This window comes from Mus caroli, chromosome 1 (assembly GCF_900094665.2).
Source record: "Mus caroli chromosome 1, CAROLI_EIJ_v1.1, whole genome shotgun sequence".
Taxonomy (NCBI): domain Eukaryota; kingdom Metazoa; phylum Chordata; class Mammalia; order Rodentia; family Muridae; genus Mus; species Mus caroli.
In genome coordinates this window covers 61,929,641-61,949,446 of record NC_034570.1, presented here as the reverse complement: position 1 = coordinate 61,949,446, position 19,806 = coordinate 61,929,641, and the positions used below count along the sequence as shown (strand labels likewise).

The window sequence follows — 19,806 nt, the reverse complement described above, 5'->3', positions numbered from 1 at the left end:
GAAATGTAAAATCTCACTGATGTTAATAATTAACCTGTACAGATAATGTAACATTTAAATTTCTTGAATTCTCATTTACTCTTGTGCTATCAGCTATGAATAAATTAATAGTGATTGGACTTGTTAATCAATTTTATTTAATTATAAAGGGTCAATGTATGTGGCCTTACATAGCATGTTTTCATAGAATTGATTGGCATTTTACCCTTGTGGAAAACTATTTGGTTTTTGTCCAGGGTATTATGTGGAAAATTGCAGGCCTGTCTTACTATGAAATCATGATAATCATTTAAAGATGCATTATATTAATGAGGGATATAGCAGTGGAAAAAATGTACTGTACAGAGTAAAATTATGCCTTATGACAACAAATAAATAAGACACAGCTTTAAAACATTTAGAGATTAGGTGTGCATAGATCTGTGCGTATTATCTTGGAAGGAAATATAGCTATATCATATTATAATAAGAGGTTATCAGTATATATTATTCATACATAGATATCCCATAATCAGCTTCTAAACGCTGACACCATTGCATACANTAGCAAGATTTTGCTGAAAGGACCCAAATATAGCTGTCTCTTGTGAGACGATGCCACAGAGGAGTGGATGTTCACAGTCAGCTATTGGATGTATCACAGGGCTCCCAATGGAGAAGCTAGAGAAAGTACCCAAGGAGCTAAAGGGATCTGCAACCCTATTGTTGGATCAACATCATGTACTAACCAGAACCCCGGAGCTCTTGTCTCTAGCTGCATATGTATCGAAAGATGGCCTAGTCGGCCATCAATGGAAAGAGAGGCCCATTGGACTTGCAAACTTTATATGCCCCAATATAGGGGAATGCCAGGGCCAAAAGAATGGGAATGGGTGGGTAGGGAAGTGGGGGGCGCTATGGGGGACTTTTGGGATAGCATTGGAAATGTAATTGAGGAAAATATGTAATAAAAATATTAAAAAAATATATTCATACATATACATCAATATTAAAATATTTATGTACATACACATACTTAAAATCAGGATACAATTTCTACTTTTTATATATTAGGGCTGAGGCATGAAGTATGTTTTCATGTTTCTTATTCGGATTAATAGTAATTAATAATAATTAATTAATAATTAATGATAATTAATAATTCAGATTAATACTTTTAATCATTGTATAACAAAGTCCCAGATGAACATTGAGAAATACAGAAAATGAGTCAGATAATCACAAATCTGTTTTGATCTTGTGCTAAGTCAAAATATATATCTCAAGAATCCAAAAATTCTTCTTAAAATTGCACTCTTTTATTCCACAAAGACTTAAATCTTGTGAGTTGACAAGCATTAACTCTGAGACCTAGGATTTATATGTGGTATTGAAATGATCATACTAGTCCACTCTCATGATCTTGCTGAATGCTCTAATTTTGAGTGTATGATTGAATATTCATTCAACATATTAAAATATGGAAAATCAAATTTTATCTATTCACTTACGATATACAAGTAACAATGAAAATTGAAGTATCCAGGAATAATCTCCATACGTATGAAGTTCAGTGGTTAGTGGTGGGGAATAGACCCAAGGAGAGATAATAGTATTTGGGGGGAAGTTGTGCCTGAATTCAATATGCAAGCTGTGTGTCCAAACCATATCAGTTTCTAATTGGATTGTACTTGAGGCAGTTCAGACATGCACAGTTGACATAATTTTTCTTTTTGCAATTATGTGAAAATAATGGGGAAAGAAGAATATCTAGCACACTATATCTCTTACTTATAATTCCTATTCAGTTCTTTCTAGTAAATTCAGAATTAATGAAAAGTAGATATCAAAATTAACTTTTAAAGTGTTTGAATCTCACTATTAAACTAAACCATAAAGGCAAAGGCAAAGAAAAATAATTTCTATTTTCATTCTTTAGGAATCTAAAAAAATAGAAAATATTGATAATTGACAAGTCATAACCTCTATGGCATCTTTATATTCTCTTTGTTCAATAATTACATGGTTTATATTGTTGTCATATCCACACAAAAGATTACTCTAGATAATTTTCCTATTGCTTAAAAAGTGTAGACTAATTTTATTCCTATTGTTACAAGTAATTGCTATTTTTTATAATGGGTACACAATTTTACATCTTTATTTAAAATATACAATATTGGGTTAGCAAGAAGGTTCAATGAGTAAAACATATGCCCTAAAAGCAGATTTCCTGAGTTCAAACCCTTGAGCCCACTTAATGGTGGAAAAGCCATACTAACTCTACATCATCTTCTGTTCACACATGCATAGTAGCACATGCATACACTATGAGTGTGTACAAGAGTAATAAATTATTAAAAATATAAAAATAGTTATGGGAATAGCAATTTATACTATACCTCCAAAATTGTCGTATTATACAATCTCAAAATTATATTGTTATAAATATATTTATGGTTTTATTAATACAATTTTATTCTAGCTTTATAACTTGTCATTTATATTTATTTTAATTTAAATAATGTTTCTGTTCTGTGTTCAAAGTTTTTGTGGACATAAATGTAATTTAATCATTGTTGGCATATGGATAGTGTGCTAACTTATGGTTGTTGTTTGTCTTTTTCTTTTTCTCTCTTTTTTTTTTTTTTTTTTTTTTTTTTTTTTTTTTTTTTTTTTTTTTTTTTTTTTTTTTTTTTTTTTTTTTTTTTTTTTTTTTTTTGTCCTTGAGACAGGATTTCTCTGTATAGTCCTGGCTGTCCTGGAATTCACTCTGTAGACAAGGCTGGACTCGAACTCAGAAATCTGCCTTCCTCTGCCTCCCAAGTGCTGGGATTAAAGGGGTGCGCCACCACTGCCTGACTGCGAATTTATGGATTTATATTTTAACTTTTTAATCTTAAACCTTTTTTTAAAATCTTTGAGACTTTCATATGTATATGCAGTGAAATATGATCATATTCTCCAACCATATCACCCCTCTTAGATCTCTGCCAAACTTCAAGTCCCAGCTTTACTCCTTTTTCTCTTCATCCTCTTCCACCTTCTCCTCCTCTTCCTCCTCCTCTTCATCCTCTTCCTCCTCTCATCATCCTCTTTTTCTTTCTCCCCCCATTTCTGCTCCTCCTCATTCTTTCCTCTCTTCCAAACATCAACCTTCTTCCTCTTCCTCCTCCTCACCTTCCTCCTTCTCTTAATAACCCACTAAGTCCATCTAGTTCCAGCCATATGTGCTTGTGTGTGGAGACATTCACTACAGCATGGATGACCTCCCACTGGTCAAAAGTCCCAAGGAAAAATGATCACACTCCTCCAGCAGCTACCAACCAAAATTGATTCCATATCATATTAATTCCCCTTCCATCTACCCTGACTTTTTTGCTGACTTGATTTTGTGTGGGGATAGTTCAAGTAATCTCAGGGATATGAGTATAACAGGAAGGTCGTATCGAGAGGACATCACCTCACCTTGCTCCTCCCCATACTCCTGAATTTACATTCTGTCCTCCTCCTTGTTTACAAAGTTCCCTGAACCTTGCCAAGGTTTACTAAAAATTTCCCAGTTAGGACTAGATACTCATGGTCACCTTTGCACAGCATATAGGTCACCACAAAAAAAAGGTTAAGAGTAACACAGGCCAAAAAGTTTAGAAGGCAGTATGAGAATATGATCGTGTAACAAATATAGTAGCTTGTAGCCTAGGCACTATGATCCCACCAGCCATGGACTTAAGCATATATTTACAGTGCCAGTGTGAAGCAGGTGAGATCCAATCCAAAAGCAGTTGCTTAACCTGTAAAGGTAATCTACTATTGGTTGTACCAGAAGGCACAGCTTACCTGTCACATCAGTACTGTAGCATGCAGGGTCCAACGATGAGTAAAATCGTTGACAGCTTTGTGTTTCTTGATCCAATTCAATTATTTATTTGATGATTCCTCTGAAAATAACATTTTCCAAGACTTACCATAGAAGCAGAATATATACAAATTTTGTTTCCCAAAAAATGCATATCTGCCAATAACTGCTGAAGGAAGTATTTAAATATTTCTACCACATTTTCTAAAGGAAAAGATATCTATCATGCACAAATCTTTAATGTTATAAATATCCATAATTCCATATTGATATGGATATTTTGAAGTACACTTCCTCTTTAATCACAGTTCACATTTAATTATATATTTTGTGCTTAAAAATCATTGAAAATGGTAAGAAATTTCAAATACTAGCTTCTTTATGCTCTTCTTTTAAAAATTTAAATAAACTCCAGGTTCTGCTATCTCAGTACACACTTTTAACACAGCTGTGGATTTAATTCATATAAATTTTAATTTAAAATCTAAAAAAATAAGAATTTAGTTTTTTATAAGTGGGTCTTGCATTCCACTTGAAGTTTTGCTGAATGATTACTCTGAATATATGAATTATTTTTCTTTTCATCTAGGTAATTTAAGATAGTATATTATCATAAATAATTTTCTGTTTCTCTGATCTAACAAACTGGAGGGGACAATTCTTTAAAGTTGAAACAACAACAAATATTTTCTAGTAACTTATTTTTAAAGATTTTTAAGTCTTAAAATAATCATATTTTTCTTCTTGTAGTGATTTGTTTTAGCTCAGTCTGTTTCATTAAAAGAAGACATATCCTAATTAAGAGATTTTTATAGTTAGTTAAATTTGCCCAGGGATTTCAGAAAGTCAAGGAGTCATAACTGTAAAGGACCCTGATTAACCAAATTGACTCCAGTTAGTTTTATACACAGACACACACACACACGCATACACACACACACGGGGGTAGGGGAGACAATATCAAAGCAGCAGCAATCAAAAGAGACAACAGCTGAGCATCACTGCCTCTTGCCTCTGTTCTGTATATTTACATGATGCTTAGACATTCATAGACATGACATATTGTCATTCAGTTTTACCCTTTGCACAACTGTGGAGAATAACGGATGACAGTTTTAAGAATATCATGATATGTTATACCATGACTTTGTTTACTCATTTTAGAACTGTGTAGCGTAATGTTCTAAGAGCAAATTATCATACTTATAATATACAAAGCATATGTGTTAACAAAGTAATGGTTCAAATTGTTGAAGGCTAACATGACATTTGAAGGAGAGAATAATGTAGACCCAGAAATGATGTAGACTATGAAAATAAATGCAATCGATGGTAGGAAATATGGAGAGAAGTATGCTCAGAAGTGAAATTCTGTGCACGCTAAAGGCAAGACATTTTCCACCACAGAAAAGATTTGGAGGACAACTTTGCCAAAAAAAAATAGGAAATATTGTATCTTCATATTTAGGTTAAATTTTCTCTATCCTTATAAAATATGACTCAAAATTGTCTGTGGTAAACACATCTAACTACTAAAAGCATCAAATATAGATTTTTGAAAGACATGAAAAATCTTTTGACATTTCATTGGATACATTGTCTATGCTGAGATTTCATTTTCTCTTTCATGGACAACAGTTTCCCAAACAAACTTCTGATTTCTAGAATTTTCCTCTATCATTTACCCTGGGTATATTTCCCAGTTCACAGTAACTTCTTGATAAAAATATGTCAATGACTATCATTTTTGTAGAAGACATATAAATTATCCAATGACTAACCCTCTCACACTTCCTCCTGCTCCACATCCTAATACCAATACACCTTCAATTCTTACCATGATCCCCCACATATGGAGTATCCCATAGGACTTCATCTACTTGTATTCACCAGGCATACCAGGCTTCTGCACTTCCTTAATTTTAGAACTTATCTATTAGGCTACATTCTAGATTCTTTCCTATATTATTGACACATAAGGTTATGACTGGTTGACCCTGTACAGTTTGGTAATTTGAGTGATGAATAAAGACAATGATTTGCTTCTTATCACTCAAACATGACACAGAACAGGTTCTGGAAATAATTTATTAGTCAGAATAACATTCCCTTTTCCTCAATACACCAGCATGTGTATCCATTCCAGTCTCTAACATGTTTTCTCACCTGTGCATAACCTGCCTCTTAAAAAAAGATACTTTTGTTCTTGAATTCATTACTATCAGTTAGGATATAACTTGTTTCTTTAAGAATAATTATTAAAAATTACATAAAACTTCTATTATGGTTTTGAATGCATATGACCTTTTAGGCAATTTCAAGAACATCTACAAGGATATAACCTGAATAGGGGTAAAATATGTGACTGTTAATTGTTATGTCTTTGCAGAGTATATTAGATATTCCTTAATCAGTCTCAGGTCCAGGTTAATAAATGAGTGAAAATGTCTGTTTCTCATGAACATACCTAATCTTTAGAGTTACTAATGAGATAACACCCTACATTGAGGAGTCCAAAAACTAGTTGGGGTTGAAGCTGATGAATATAATGACTAGAGTTGATCTTTGCAAAAGTAAAGTGTATGAGACACCATGTTATTTCATTTTATTCTTTAATTATGATTCACACACACACTAAATTATAACATTTAGTGTTATAATAATATAACAAAACATTCATGTGTGTGTTGATCTATCAAGAGACACATCCTTGAAAAAGAGAAATTCTCCTTCCTTAGCAGTCAGTAATTGTCTATGGCTTTTCATCGACTGGTAGGCCCTTGTGAGATTTCTCCTGCTCCACACTGGCATATAAACTGTTGGTGTCGCTGGAATTGAACAGAGCTTGTCTAAGCAAATATACTGTCATATCATAGGGTGAAGTTGTCATAATCCTGGTTCTTTTGGTTTCACAAATCCTTCAACCACCTTCTTTGTGATAGTTTCCAAGCCTTGGTTTGTGTTTTAGATATACCAATAGAGAGACCCTGAGTAGATATTCTCAACATGTTGCCCAGATATAGATTCTGTGAGGCGCATTGATGCAAAAAGAAGCATCATTGATGAGGGCTGAGAGGTATACAATCTGTGAATAAAGACTAGGTCTAGAATGTAATTGATAACTGTACTGGTTTAGTGAAGTGGCAACAAAAAGTTCCCCTCTGGGGCCCATTATCTCATCAAGCACAAGTAGCTTGGTAGGTTTTTAGTATGAGACATCTATTCCTTCTGACTGGGTAGTTCTCGAGTCCAAATAAATGACAATTGACTAGCCTAAGATATAAGAGTCACTGTTGTACCTGGGGTTTATCTTACTTTTCTGGCCATTGTTCCTGTGCTTTACAGCTGAGTAGGAGTATTGGTTGTATTTCTTCTTCGGAAACTTGTATAGCACCTTTAGATGGAATGAGAGATATTACTCAGAGAGGAGGCTTCCTAGTCAGAACCAATTTGCTTCCTCAAAGTCCTATGTCTAAAGCATGAGGTAGAAGACAGCATGTCTAAGTTACTGGATAATTTCCAATGGCTGTTTTTTAAATATTAGATCAGAATAGAAAACTCATGCAGAAGTGTCTTCCATAAAGAATCTCTTTTCACAGTCTCATTGCACCCTACTTTTCTCCCACACACAGTATGTGCCTAGACAGACACGGGTCCCTTTGTCTCATGGACCCCTAATGGAAATTCATTAGCAGTAGGGGTGTTTTGTTATACCATATATTTTCTTTCAGGTTTATTATGACTGTTATTGCATGGGTAGGTGGTAATATTATTTACTGCTACTATATTAAATGCATAAAAGAAAACCATATAATCACAGCTTTGTGTCCATTATAATTGTCTCTAACTGATTCCCTTGATAACAGGATCAGTGTTAAATATTAAAGTAACGCTGACATGAATATTTAATATAAGAACATGCATACAAATTACAGATTCAAAATTTAATACAAATGATGCTAATAATTAGGTTCACTATAAAATTAAAAGAGATATGAAATAAACAACTAGTAAGACAAAATATTTATATGAATTATTCTATATGAATATAAGACAATAAATAAGCAGCAGCAGACTTAATTAAAGTCATGTATGCTTTTTCCTGGATGAGTGATAAATAATACAGTCCTTCCAGCTTCATTACCAGAGGTATACTTGAGCTGTCTCATTAAAAGTGAAGGCAGGTGTTCATTAAATTTATTTAGTTGTGTGTTGTTATATGTTTTTAATATATATGTCACTAATTAACTGAGAGCATTCCTGCAGATTAAAAACAAAGTGGATATGTTCCTTTGATAGAGAGGATATAGGGGAAAATAGTATAGCGTGTGAGTTCTCCAAATTGTACAAAAGAGCAAAGTCCTAAGTGATTAAGCAAAATCAATTACTACAATTAATGATGCTAGTCAAGGTTAAATTTAAATTTGAAAATTATTGATTTATCTTTCCAATCAATTTCTTTTTGTAACAATGAGAAGGAAAGAGCATGGAGTAGTCTTAGTTCCACCTACCAAAGCTCTTTACACTTTATTATTGGAGGACTAATTTCAAGAAATTGAATACAAATTGTGCTCATCTTATTGAAAAAACCGAGGAGGTCTTCTAGAACATTATTTTGTAAGGATTCCATTAAGGGGTCATGTCTCATGATAATTCCTACAAGGGTAGCATGATAAACTCGCAGTTCACTGTGCCTACCAAGTTACCTCACTGATAGCAATACCTACCAAATATGTGATGAAAGTAAGTTTTAGATGGGTCTGCAGGGGGAAGCAATCAAATCCCACCTTTCCTACCAGTGAATTCAGGATCATGGTTCATGCTACTTGCTAAACTTATCACATTAATACACTGTCTTAATTAAAGCTTCTGGGCATAGGAGGGGCAAGAACTCAGTGTGTTCCTGGGTAGAGCAATAGCATTGCTCCGTGAACAAAGTCATTAAGAAGTAGATACCTACCGTTAGTGACTGGTTGAATTCCCTCATGTGTGGCTTTAGAACCATAGGAAAGTTTATTAAGGAAGGGAAAACTACTAAAGGACTAAATACAGCTTTAGCGAATGAGTTGTATAACTCACTAGAAAGCCATTTTTGTATAAAGAAAAATATTAAACATTACTGGCATTATTCAGATGTCTGATTTTAATCCTTCCTTCCTGGTAGTAAAATCTGTAACCTGGAACTTGTTTTTTTCTAGTTTAGTAAGTGTAAGGAAGTATTTTCTTTCATTCCAGCACACTGCAGACCCTCTTCTTAAGATCCATGTGGTTGCTCACTGGTCTGATTCTGCATTCACCCTGACATGTTGCCAGTCAAGGTGTGGGTTTCTTCAGTATCAAGGCTCAGTTAAAAAGTGTCACTGCTCTGAATACAAAATTGTATGACTATCTCTTGATCTTTATTATCTACTTCAAATTCTCTTCATACTGACTATTGTTGCCATATCTGCCATTGTTCTTTGAAAAGGGAAAACTAATGTGTTCTTGAAGTTTACTTTTAAGTCCAAAAGCTGCTGTGCGCTGGATCCCCACTTTCCCTGTTTACTTAGGGTTGGTATGGGAGGGGATATTGCTAGTTCTCTCTGGGCCTAAGAAAAGAAAAAAAATTATAATGGAAGGGGTTTTTTTTTTTGACATTCTCTGCCTGTATTTGTAACAAATGCAGACTAGACTTTGAAATATCAAGTGACTGTTCCCCTCAACAGTTTTTCAGATTCTTCCATATGTTCAGCAAGACCTTTGCTGCCTATCGATCTCAGTCCCTTCGCTGTGATTGCCTTAATAAAACACTGCAATCACAGCTAAAATTTTAAGTGCCCACTGTGCACTGTGATAAGTCGTTTGCCTATATCATTTAGCTAGTCTATATCCTATGTTAATTACTCAGTGATTAAAAGCATCTGCGTCATTTAGATTAGACTCTGAGTGTAACCATGCTAAACAGGATTCATTAGGAATGCTTGCTTCCAAAGTATGTATAAAAATCATGGCAACAGCCTTGAGTCTTACTTTTTCTCCCCAGATTTGTTCTTATTTATCTGAACTATTGAGAACAATTCTGGCTCTGAAGTGAAAGAAACAACAACTGCATTAATGCCAGGTGTTATGAACAACCACAAAACCACTGGTTCCTAACACAAAATTGATAATTATCACTGTTCTGTAGACTAGACTCTGACATGATGTTGGTGATTCTTGAGATGTAGTAAGTAGGGAAGGGGAATATTAAAGATATTTTTAAAAATTCTTTATCAAATAATATTATGTTCTTCTTATAAGTCATGCATAATAAAAGAATTTTGTATAAAATGAAAATATTAGATAATATTACTGCATTCAAGAAAAAATTGTAATTATAAACATTTAGATAATTCCAAGTAAACGGATATGCTTTCAATGGAGGTGCACAGGTATCAAAAATCTTTGTTCAGTAGTGATAGCTGAAAGAATAGGACATGGGAAAACTTGGACTATGGGCACAACAAAATTCTCATCTTTAGAAGGGGACATATTTACAGTATTGAAGGGAATGTATTTTGTTTTCTCTTTTAGAAAATTATGTGATCATTATGTATTCCTTCATTTAAATTAAATCATAGGAGACTTGAATTGGTTCCAGATGGTTTAACAATTCCAGCATAGTCTTTGAGTGGCTCTTAAAAGCTGAAATATTTAAATACTTGGTCTCTAGTTGGTGGACCTTTTTGGGAAGGATAAGGAGGTATGTCCTTGTTGCAGTAGACATAGCACTGTGCTTTGAAGTCTCAAAAGACTCACTCTATTCCTAGAGTCTCTCACTGCCTTAGCTGTTCCTATTACTATATCTTCACCGTGCTATCATGGATGCTAACTCTTTGGAGTTTCTATCTCAGAGGGGTTGATGAATAAATCTGTCTGAATACAGGAGATTGAAGATAAGAGCCAAGTATATGAAAGGAAAAGCATTATAGCATTTCCAAATTTAAGACAGCAGAGGAAAAGGTAGATGGCATTAATTGTAGAATGAATTGTAAGAATGAATGGGGTATAGAGTTATGAAAATTAAAAACATCATCACCTACAGAATATGATGGAGAAAGTAGGTGATTCGTGAGGTAAAGAAATGCAGGTTAAAAAAAAAAAAGAACACGAGAAAATACCTTCTGACTTTAGTGAAAAGACATATTTAATGATCATCCCAAGAGCAATCTGAATGGTAAGCATGTGGGCAGGAAAACTAGCTCTCCAAAAATAACGGGAACTTAAATTGATGTAGTATAACTAAGATAGGAAATATTTCTAACACAGGGATAAGTCAAGGGTGAAGGAGTTTTATTCTTGGATATGGAACATTTATACAAGCTTGCATTTGCAAGGAGTGGGAAGAAGTAAAGATGAAGCCATCTAGCAGATTAATGGTAAAATTATATTTCAAAGGAACAGAGAAAACTCCTGTTGAATATTATTTGCATAGTAATACTTTGACAGGGAAAAATTGTTTTCTTCTCAGAAGTAGAGGCTTTATTTAGTGAAACAGGGAAGCAATAAAAATTGCAAATAAATACTATTTTAAAAGGTGTTATGGTTCTATTCTCCAGGAACCTCTGATTTTTTTTCTAACAATATTTGAAAGATCAACAATAAAAAAGGCCGGGCATGGTGGCACATGCCTTTAATCCCAGCACTTGGGAGGCAGAGCCAGGCGAATTTCTGAGTTCGAGGACAGCCTGGTCTACAAAGTGAGTTCCAGGACAGCCCAGGCTACACAGAGAAACCCTGTCAAAAAAACAAAAACAAAAACTGACATAAAAAACAATGGAAAGGAGAGGTGTTGCCTTCTTCAGGCAAGTAATATATGTAAAGGAAGACATTAAGGAAAAAATTATATTAAAAAAACCCAAAATATGTATTATGCTATGAGGTCAGGGTATAATAGAGGTAAATGAAGCTTAAGAAAGGCAGGACATGAAAATATTTATAAGTAAATCCAGCCTTCCCACCGAGTGTGGTGGCACATGCCTTTAATCCCAGCACTTGAGAGGCAGAGGCAGGCAGATTTCTGAGTTCTGAGTTCGATGCCAGCCTGGTCTACAGAGTGAGTTCCAGGACAGCCAGGGCTGCACAGAGAAACCCTGTCTTGGAAACAACAACAACAAATCCAGCCTTCCTACCGTAGTAAGGACCTATGCTATCTCAACCAATTACATTTTCAGCCTCATCTCAAGTCTTTACTTATAGCTTTGCCAAATGCCACACATATGTGGCTCCCAAGGTGTGCAAGTATGATAGGCTATGAAGTATTGGTTAGTATTATTGCTGTTTCATAGTCTTAGTATATCTGACGTAATCTTCACAGCATACCCAGTAGAAAAATTTAATTGTTATTCCAAAGATTGAACTTGGGCTATCAGACTTTAAGAGCTTTTATATAGGATCCATTCAAACATACCCTAATACTTTTTTTTTTCTTTTCCCCATTCTTCACTGCATCTCCAATTGAGTAAAAGATTGTGCAGGTAAATGGCATAGTAAACACAGAATCATATCTCAGATATTCAGTGAGAATGTTTAGCTTAGTGATGTAACTAAAAGGATAAAGAGATAAAATAATGATGGAAGAATTTCACTGGAACAAGGAGGAAGGAAAATGTAGAATCCAAAACAGAAAGTACAATTCTATATTGTATAAAATGCTTCACCCACATCTTCAAAAATAATAGCGGTAAATACTGACTGAATCTGATAAATGACTTCTGGATGAATAAAGGATGCAAGATGACAACAGAAAACGATTGCCTTCAAGACTGTAAGGGCCATAGACTTAATGACTTATGTTCCCAAAGTGATTCTGGGGGTTACAGGGTAAGGTGAGCCATGTAGAAAACTAAAAATGATGACGTAGTAATCCACCCTGTCCAAATGGCTGCCCACCTACTTACACAATTAAGTCATCATTTATTCATGACAGGAAGAAACAATTGTATATTTAATTTATTTTATTCTTTAGGTACTGCCTATAACATAAGAGTTGTATATAACAAAAGAGTTGTATATGACATTATTGTAGATTATGTTACTTCTATACAGTTTCCTTGTGCCTCTATCATTATTTTCTTAGTATTATCGATTCCTATCAATCACACTGTCTTCAGGGGCAACATATGTTGCGAACATCCATAGACCTGCTGACCATTACATTATATATTAACATTCTGTATTTTTTGTTTTTTTCTGGCCCACCGTATTTATCTTCCTTATTCCTAATGCAATGGGATTTTCTCTATTTGCTGCTGGAGGGTATTCAATTAATGGTCTATAACCATAATGGAACAGGGAAAGTTTGGCTGAAGTTAACATATTTTTTAACAAAATAGCCCAGAAGTCTCACTTGGCTATATACTTTCTTTCCCTTTCTTTTCTGCTTGAGTGGCACAATCAGACAAAGTGAAAGAATAAAGCAAGTTCAAGCAACAATGTAAACATATCTGCTGGCTGAAATGAGTAGCACCTGGATGTGAAAAACAGTGGAGCTCACATTGATTGTTTTACAGCAGCATCTTCCCTTCAGGAGAAAACAAGAGATACAAACAACATGGGCAGAGACTAATGCTGCACTTGAACAGAGCCCTGTGTGTGCCTTAATGTCCCTTGGTGGTTTTTTAAAAAATATTCTTATTCAAATCAGATCTCATTATCAAGAAAAATATCCCAGCTTTAGAATTTCCCACAGTGCACCTCTTGGAGTCTCTCTCATTTCCAATGGGAAAACTCTTTTACTTCACCTACAAGAAAAAGAAAAATTACAGGGCCAAAAGAAAAACAAAGGCAGAACAAATTTTAATTTCCTGAAAAATTAGGTTATGTACCTGTCGGGCTGTATTTATCCCACTGCCCTTTGGTGGCATTTTCCAGTGACATCAGCTAAGAATCAAAATTGCTTCTACAGGTCCCATAAGAAACTGAGGACATTATTAATTTAAAAACAGACTAATCTATTGAAAACAAGCTCTCTCTGATTAAAATATTGGGATTTCTCCCCACTTCTCCAGCCCTTTTATCGCTTTAAATGAATCTACATTCCATTTTCTTTATTCCTCTATCCTCCAAAAAGCCATCTGCTATTTCCTTTATGAAAAATAAAACCTACAATTAGTGTCTTGTTCAACTTTTCTTTCTAAAAAAAAAAAATAGGGGGGGGGGCAATTATGCAAATCCTCTACAATTTAGTTTCAAATACTCTTTGTAGTGTGATGAGCAATTTTCCTTAATACAAATCCAGCTTTTTTGCCAAGACTTGTACTAATAGTTTTTTAAAGAGAGCTTTCAGTTTTCACATAAAATGTCATCTAATGTAAACTTTTCAAATGCATGTAGAGAATATAGTTAACACTGGTCTTCAATTGTAGAAGGAAAACAATCACTTTATATATGTCATCCTTTAAAACATAATATCTCAACGTCTTTCTTCTGCTTTAAGAACCCCCATTCTGTCCCCCTTGAGACACGCCTTAAAATAAGCACTAGAATAAGATAAAGAATGCTGAGTCCTTTGTCTTTTCCTGAGGTATAGTGTCAGGGATGTAGTTTACCTATGAATATTAATTTGCTTGTTTCTATTAGGCCCTCAGTAACTACTGTGTAACTACTGTGTAACTACTGATTAGGCCAATCAGTCCCTTAGAAAATAAGGAATAGAGTCTCAGTTTCCTGTATGTTTAGCAAAGAATGTCTATCACTTTTGACTATTCACATGGTTGAAATTAGGATCAAACAGTGGTTACAACTGTTGGTTTTGTAATAGTTACGGAAGCTTAACTTGATTTAAATGTGCAGAGAATCCCAAAGGTTCCTGCTTTCTACGTGAACTTTGCATACCTGCTTGGCACCTTTTCATACCCACAAGTAATATTTTCAGGTTTAATTTCCTGCCTAAGGGTTCAGGAATACTGTCCTAAACCTAATGACACTATCACACAGAAAAAATAGGATCCTCCACGATAGTAACAAACATAATACAGTAAGTATAGATGTACCTTAATTAGTTATATAGCATTTCATATCTAAATATCTAACTTAATACATAATTATGATATTTAATCTGAGTATATGTCTTGCTCAGTTGTTGGTGTGTTGTATAGATTTTACACATGTACATATTATAAATTGGTGCAGAACCCATGTAGTTCGTGCTATGAATATAACTCTCTGATACTACATAACATATTATGAAATTCACCTGATGTTCATATTTACAAAATCTTTATAACTACAAGACTTTATTTCAATTGTTTGCTGAGCCACAAAATAAATGAAACTGAGATTTTGTACCTTGCTAGATACACACAGAACCAGGTGAATTTTTCTGTGACTTCCCTGTTTCCTAGGGGAGATAGTGTGGGATTAGTAGATTGCCTTACTCCTCATAGAGGACAGGTGGAAATAAGTGACTTCAACAGCTGCCACAGAGGCTTAAAACTAAGCAATTGTTTGAGACAGAGTGGTCCATGTTTCTATCACTTCATCTGCCTCTCTCAAATATTTCTGTCCATTCTCCTGAAAGTCACAACCACAGTCCTTTCTGTTTTGCCACAACAGATGATAGAGGAAGACCTGTAAACTCCGTGTACCTAACTGAGCCTTCAAGTAGTTGTTCTGAAATCAACTTCTCCCTATATGAGATGTCCATTTGTTCATGCTACCTAAGCATTTGCTGATGTGTGGGATCTCAGTTTCCATCCATAAAATTAGGTCTTATATATTCATTCTTTCATGCCATCACAAATGAAAACACAGCACAGCTTTGTATGTTTAACACTGTGGTTTGAAAATTTTAGAGACAGGAAGTATTGAAGGATAATATCATAAGCATCCTCTTATTCTGTACCAAAAACCTAGCACTAATTTGCTATGTGTACACCTCCTACATATGTGCATATGTGTGTGTGTGTGTGTGTGTGTATTACATGCTTACAAACACTGGTACATACACATTTTCTTCCTCCTTTATTACCCCTGTAAACCACTATAAAGAATAATCAAGACATATTCTTGTATATTACATTATACTAAAGTTGTCCTGAATTATTTAATCTGAGAATAATATTATGTAATTCATAACCCATACGTTACATACCTGGTTATCCTGATAGTATTCTATACAGTACATTTTTTTCAACCTAAAAGTGAGCCAAAGCACAAACAAAAGACTGCTTTCCAGTCACAAAAGGATTGACACACTTATGAATCCACAGAGACAAAGGCAACATAAAGAGCGTTTAAACAAGGGCAGACCAAAATGAAGTTTCTGGGCTGAGAAGGGATAATGCCATGAACCTCCATGCCTAACACAGAATCTATTTCCAAGTGTCATCTGCTCACAAGGGAAAAGTTAATTTTCTTCTTTTTATTGGTTATTTTATTTATTTACATTTCAGTTGTTACCCCCCCTTTCCTGCTTCTCCCTCCACAAACTTCCTATCCCATCCCCGCTGCCCCTGATTCTATGAGGGTGCTCACCCACCCACCCACTCCTGCCTCACTACTAGCATTCCTCTATACTGGGACACTGATCCCCAACAGGACCAAGGGAATGGAATTTCATTGGGTATACAAACCATACTTTTTAAAATTTTTATTAGGTATTTTCCTCGTTTACATTTCCAATGCTATCCCAAAAGTCCCCCATACCCACCCACCCCCCACTCCCCTACCCACCCACTCCCCCTTTTTGGCCCTGGCGTTCCCCTGTACTGGGGCATATAAAGTTTGCAAGTCCAATGGGCCTCTCTTTCCAGTGATGGCCGACTAAGCCATCTTTTGATGCATATGCAGCTAGAGACAAGAGCTCCGGGGTACTGGTTAGTTCATATTGTTGTAAGGCAGGCCGTATGCCGAGCAGTAGATAACCAACACAAAACCAACTTGGTGGTAATTTTGTAGATTTTTTTTCCATGATGCTGTGGTTGGGCTTTACTTTTAAACCATATTGTTTTTTGCTTATATATTATGGTTTCTAGTTTGCTTTATAGCTTGTGTGTGTGTGTGTGTCTGTGTGTGTTTCTGCATGTGTGTGTGCATTTCTCATGCTTTTTCTTTATCTCTTTGCTTTATTCTGTTTGTTCTTTAATTGTCTAAAGAAACACTGAAAGAAAGTGTAGAGTTTGGTGGATGTGGAGTGGGGAGGACCTTGGAGGAGATGAGGAAGAGTAAACTGATCACAATACAGTATATGAAAAATATTACTTTAATATAAACAAACTATCATAAAAAGAATGTGCCAAAGTTCCAGCCTTGACCTACTTCTGTAAAAATATTAGCTTGAACATCCCAGCCGTTCTTCATATTTTTCATGATCATGATGTCTTTGTTTGCTTGCTTGTTAAAGACAAGATTTTTCTGTGATGGCTTGCTATCCGGGAACTTGTTCTGTAGAACAGGCTAGACTTAAACTCAGAGGTCTGCCAGTCTCTTGTCTCCTGAATGCTGGGTTTAAGGCATGTTTTCCTGACATGATACTGAAATTTTTAATGATTTCAGGCTATTTCCTTCCCAGGGTAGTATAAAATGTGGTGAATACTGTATCCTAATTATTTGTTTGATTCTTTATAATTAAATATTACTAACAAGGATATTATGTTGCTGATATCAAGTAGCTTTGTAAAAACGAAGGTTTATTATTATTTCCACAGAAGTAGAATATTATTTTATTTACTTTGTTTCATGAAGGCACAATGTCAAACATTAAAGAGTAAGAATATGTTTTATTTTAGTATTTTCATATTATGGTATTGATATTTATAATAACTTTAAATTAGAGACAAGCATAAGATGTACTATGTACCACCATATGGCTACATTTTCAACTCTTTTAGTTAAATATCAATATGGTAAAACCATTGTAACTTGGCTTTGATTTCATCAAATGAAGAAATTAATCCAGATAAAATCTAATAGTATCAGTTAGCTTGCCCACTGTACAGATATCTATAAATAGGACATCCCTTGAAATGTTTTAAATTTAAAATATATATGAGAAAAAGTCTTTTAAAAATCTTCATTTTTGTTTATAAGCCAGCATTGGACTTAGTTATAATTATTTACAGTTTTATAATTTACATATGTTACTTACATGTGCTAACTCCACATGAATAATGGGTAAGTTAAGTAGGGTCGGTCAGCTTATTTATCTTGAGAAAAACCATATTTTTAAAGTTATTATTCTTTAGAGATATTGTTAAAAGTAAAAGTCTCTATTATTTAGCAGTACCTTTTAAACTTAATTGACATCAATAAAATATATTGTTCATGCTATAAAAGATGTAAAACAGGGTTTGATTTAATAGGTTATTATTATGTAACTGAATTCACTTTGTGGTATAGACCATTTCTTCCTTTGCTTCATTTAATTATATCAGTCTAAGCAGGAAAAGATTTAATAAATATATTTACATAGTTAGTTGAGTCTACTGATGTTTCTTTTGAAACTGGGTCTTATTCCACCACCATAACTGACCTCGAACTCAGTATGTAAAATAGGCTGGCTTCAAACACACAGAGCTTCACTGACCTCTGCCTCCTGAATGCTGGCTTAAAAGCTTAAGCACTATGTCTGACTTACTGAGTATGTTGTTAATCTATTATACACCTTTTCTCCAATGTATTTAAAATACTGAGGAATGCTGAGTGAAGTTATGATATTCTGTTTTTTCTTGCTAATGTTGCTGCTACAGGAGGCTCTGATCATGGCAAGTATGGATCACCCGCACCTAGTTCGCCTATTGGGCGTGTGTCTGAGCCCCACAATCCAGTTGGTTACTCAGCTGATGCCGCATGGCTGCCTGCTGGACTATGTTCATGAACACAAGGATAACATCGGATCACAGCTGCTGTTGAACTGGTGTGTCCAGATTGCTAAGGTAAGTGTTGTCATTTCCTATGAAAATGATATTTGAGGGTTTAGTTGATCTAGAAGAGTCTGACAATTGAAATTGTGCCGCAGCTTTGCACATTTTAATATCACTAACTTCTATTGCTATTTTAAATGACATTGTTCTAAGTACTTTGCTGTAGACCATGGATCAGATACATAAGCTAGTTATATTTGCTTTTGGATTATTATTCCAAGGCATTCATATTAGATTGACTAGATGACACAAAATATAGCACACTAGTCAAGTGGAATAATTGAAGTGCTAAACTTGTTTAACTTACTGTTTTTCTTCTCTCATACATGACATCCCAACCACAGTCTCCTGCCCCTCCACTCCTCCAGTCAGTCACTCTAATCTCCCTGACATATTTTCTAATGGAGTCAAGTTAGCAAACAAAATCAAGAACATAAAGATTCAATGTCATAAATGTTCCAATTTTTTATTTTTATTTAAAATGTCTATAGAATTATTGAAATCATAAATGGTTAGGCTTACTGGTAACGCCATCTATATGCTGAACCATCTTCCCTGACTAGTCATAGCTTTAAGCCTTGTTTGTTGTTGCTGCTGCTGTATTTGTAAAGCCTGCTATTGAGGATAGGTCAGGATTTTTCAAAATTCTGAGACCTTTTCAGAACTATGATGGCTTCTTTTACATTATTGTCAGTTGTTTTTCTGGTCCTCTCTTGGTTTGCAAGTTTATCAACAGAAAGTTCCATTGTCATTCTTGTTAGGTGATAAACCACTGACATTAGTGGAAGGGGAGGGTGTTGTAAAATAATGTTAGTTGTGGGTCTGGAGAGATGGCTCAGTAATTAAGAGATGGCTGCTTTTTCACCTGATTTCCATTCTTTATTATTATTATTGTTGTTATTGTTATTATTATTATTATAATATGCTTTCTTCATTTACATTTCAAATCCTATTCCCTTTCCTATTTTCCTCCCTGGAAAATCTCCTATCTCTCCCCTCTCCCTCTCCTCCCCAACCCACCCACTCCGACTTCCTGGCCCTGGCATTGCCCTATACTGGGGCCTAGAATCTTTTTTTTTTTTTTTT

General features: G+C 34.7%; 1 protein-coding gene across 6 annotated transcripts in view; it reads left to right on the top strand.

Moving 5' to 3' along the window:
* Positions 1 to 19,806, top strand: part of Erbb4 (erb-b2 receptor tyrosine kinase 4) — a 1,013,423-nt gene that overhangs the window by 841,504 nt on the left and 152,113 nt on the right. For all 6 annotated transcript variants that reach the window (XM_021186126.2, XM_021185960.2, XM_021186207.2 and 3 more), the window contains exon 20: positions 18,547 to 18,732. In XM_021186126.2, coding sequence (XP_021041785.1) covers positions 18,547 to 18,732 — 186 coding nt within the window. The remainder of the gene's footprint in view (positions 1 to 18,546; positions 18,733 to 19,806) is intronic.